We start from the raw sequence: 3550 nt of genomic DNA, 5'->3' as shown, positions 1-3550 counted from the left end.
CAAGGACAACCGAATATCACAATATAATCTTGAAGTGGGGTCGCTTTTTACACGGATACATGTCGTCCTTTTTAAAATACGATTTTTCATCGAATTCTTGTAAGGTTAACTCAATATTTCATTCAATCCAAAGGCTATCGTTAAACAAAACCAAAATGCGTTAAAAGCTTCCTCAGTTTACAAAGATCCCATCCAGAATAAAGTTCTATCAAGATACTACAAACAACTGATTTTGTTCAAACCCAGTTCAAACAAACTGAAATGATTTTTTTTGCGAAGACGCGCTAGACGCAGTTGGCGTTGTATTTTACTGATTGAAATCCGAGTGCAGAGCTCAGTGAAATAGATAATTACGTTTGCGTACGTCCCATGGGAAAACTGCCAAAAGGTACGCAAACGTATCAATTCTGCTGGGCTCTTACATCAACGTATTATATTATATAATTTCAACAGCTGTTTTTTTCCCAATTAGTAAAAACTCGCAACACCAAATAATCAGGCTTTCAAATTCATTTATTGAAATCAATCTTTATTCATCGCATTCGACTGCTACAGTTTGCATGTCACGATTATTTAAAATCAAAGTAAACTGTTTTAATCATATCCTTGTTAGCTTTCAGGAACAAAATCTTCTGCAATGACAACGATCCAAGAGATAATCGGAACTTTGACAAAATTTGCCCCAAACCGTTGAAAGATCTCTCAACAGAAACTTGAGTACACGGGAGCTGCAGTACAGTGAGAACAAGCTGAACAAGGCCCACATCTTTGTTATATTGCTTCTCCCACCACTCAATGACATCACAATCCAGAGGCAAAGCCGGTTCTAGCGAGATACGTCTAATCTTTTTTTCCATTTCAGTTATGTCAGATGGCTTCGACTGACGGCTCACTAAAAGAAGTTGTTGGACACGTTTCAGAGGTGCGCTTTTTGAGGTTGAAGGACTGGATGGATCAAGGTCTTCGGACATTGTTTTCTTCCCGCCAATAGCCTGTAGTGATTGCCATGTAGCCAACAGATGCTTCTGCAAAGTATTTAGATATTTAAAAATCTATGAACAATAATGCAACAATCAATACTTACAATCGCCTCTTCTTTTTGCTCTGCTGGTGGTGGACCAAACTCATTCAACCTGAGATCTACATATAATGCAGCGTAGAAAGCAGCATTGTTGAACCACATTGGTTTACGTTGGATTAGTGCTTCCAGTAATTGTTTCGCAAGGATTTCTGTGGATTCTTCTAGTTCCAGACAACATTCTTTCCAATATAAATAGAATGACCCACATGTGAGCGTTTCTTCCTGAATGCGTTTAGTCAAAATATACAGAGGTCTGGTTGCATCGACAAATTGGTCCACACGTTTCCAAAAACAGGTACCATATTTTTTTTCAAATCGGCTGAGAGTAAGCTGTTGATGAAATCTTGCTGCTGTAGAAGACAATCAACCATCAAGTAAGATGAGCCCCAGCGCGTGTCACCATCAAGAAACGGAAGTTTCCTCGATTTGTCAAGCTTGAATGAGTTGCCATACGGCTGGGCTCTCAAAATTTTCACAAGCTTCCGGATTTTCTTCAGGAATTTGGCAAGCGAATCCTTTCTCAAAACGTCTAACACTGAAAGTTGTACTGTATGTGCCGCGCACCTTATTCCTATGAGACTTGCCTTTTCTATTACTGGAAGTTCATCTTGGATCTCTTGCAGTTGAAATTCATCGTCCCAGTGCATCTCGGAATCGGATGTATCAGTTGAAGAGTTTTCGCTAAATTTTCAAGTATAAGCAATAAGTCAAATATATTAGACCACCGCTACAAATATTCACTTACCTTTCTGAGAGTTCGTCATCAATGTCCGTTATGTCATCTTGTACAGTATCCAAGTAACTTTTATTGGCATCGATATCCTCACATTCATCCATGATGTTATCGTTAAGCTCCTGGCAGTTCCGGAGAAGTTTTGAGGCTTTCAGCATGTTGCTGCCATTGTCAGTAGTGATACTATACACTTGGGCCAATTCGACGCCGAATGTCGACAGCGCTTTCAAAACTTCTTCCATGATGTTCTCAGCCGTGTTCCTGTCGAATCTTTCGCACATAACCAATGTACGAACGACAATTTGACCTTGCTTAATAAATTGTGCATTGATTCCGAGTATTGTTCTACCCTTTCGTGAGGCAATATCTGCTTTAATCGAAATTTGCTTTCCATTCAACTCCAAGGAAATGAATTTTACTAGTTTTGTAGTAACCTCGTGAATGTACTGGATAACGTTATGACGATTCATATGACCAATTTTCAATGAATCGTGAATCGGATGGAGAACTTCCTGAACGCATTCCAGATTGAAAAACTGAAGAGGTACGTTGCCAACTGTTACCCATTGCACCAAATTCATTATGTAGCGATTCGGATCTACTGTAAAAGAAACTCTCTTCTTAGTTCCTGGAGCAGTTGTTAACGATATTGAAGAATCGGAGCACACAGCTTCCTCCTGAAAACCAAGTTCTATTGCCTTGTCCTTGTGCTTGAGAATAATGTGCCGTTTCAAATTCCATTTGGCGGAACATTTAATTGTTCTTTCAGGATCGTTGCACAGATTACATGTTACTGCACTCATCTCTTTTCCATCTTCCGAAATCCACTTTTTATTTTTGAAATAATCAAACAATTCCACATTTGATCGGTTTTTAGAAGCCATTATTCGACGTCTTTGATGAATTTGCTTAATCGAAGGCACTTGTCACATAACCACTGACAGTTCATTAGATAAAATCCTCGAAGGAGAAAAAGTGTGAAGAAAGGCAGAGAACTAGCTCAATATGTCGAAATCTATCTATCTTCTCTTCTATCTATATATATAAAAATCAATCTATGTATGTATGTTCGCTAACTACTTCTGAACCACTTGGCCGAATTCAACCAAATTTGGTACACACGTTCTCTATCCTCAGGGGAAGTTGACAAAGGGGGTGGGAGGGTCATTTAGAAAGGGGGGGGGGGTTTTGTTTAGAAAACGAACAATTATGTGTAACTTGCATCTCCTAGGGCCGATTTCAATCAAATTTTGTACACATATTCAATATAAGGAGACAACCATATGAGAGTGTAATCTTTGAAAGGGGGGAGGGGTCTGGAGGGAGGGTATGGTTCAGAAAACGGGTAAATCAGAGTAAATTCTGAACCCCTGCACCGATTTCAACCAAATTTGATACAAACATTCTCTACCCTAAACAAAAGATAACAAAGCGGGTGGGGCGGTCATTGTAAAAAAGGAGGGTATGGGGGAGGTTGTCTTTATAAAACGAGCAATTCAGTGTAACTCCCAACCCCAGTACCCATATCAACCAAATTTTGTACACATATTCACTAAGAGTAGTCGATCATATGGAAGTGTAATTTGGTAAAGAGGGAGGGGCTGGGGGAGGGTATTGTTCAGAAAACAAGCAATTCAGTGTATCTTTTGAACCCCTGGACCGATTTCATCCAAATTTGGTACACATTCTCTATCCTAAGGAGAAAATAACAAAGGGTGGTATGATCATTGGGAAAA

The 3550-nt window shown here is 39.3% G+C and overlaps 1 protein-coding gene across 1 annotated transcript; it reads right to left on the bottom strand.

The window, feature by feature from the left end:
* Positions 1-1423: 1423 nt before the first annotated feature.
* On the bottom strand, positions 1424-2818 carry LOC134214754 (uncharacterized). Its single transcript, XM_062694082.1, has one exon. The coding sequence runs from the start codon at positions 2696-2698 to the stop codon at positions 1823-1825; it is 876 nt and encodes a 291-aa protein (XP_062550066.1). The 5' UTR covers positions 2699-2818; the 3' UTR covers positions 1424-1822.
* Positions 2819-3550: the final 732 nt, after the last annotated feature.

Source organism: Armigeres subalbatus, chromosome 1 (assembly GCF_024139115.2).
Source record: "Armigeres subalbatus isolate Guangzhou_Male chromosome 1, GZ_Asu_2, whole genome shotgun sequence".
Classification (NCBI taxonomy): Eukaryota; Metazoa; Arthropoda; class Insecta; order Diptera; family Culicidae; genus Armigeres; species Armigeres subalbatus.
This window is presented reverse-complemented; position numbering and strand designations above follow the sequence as displayed.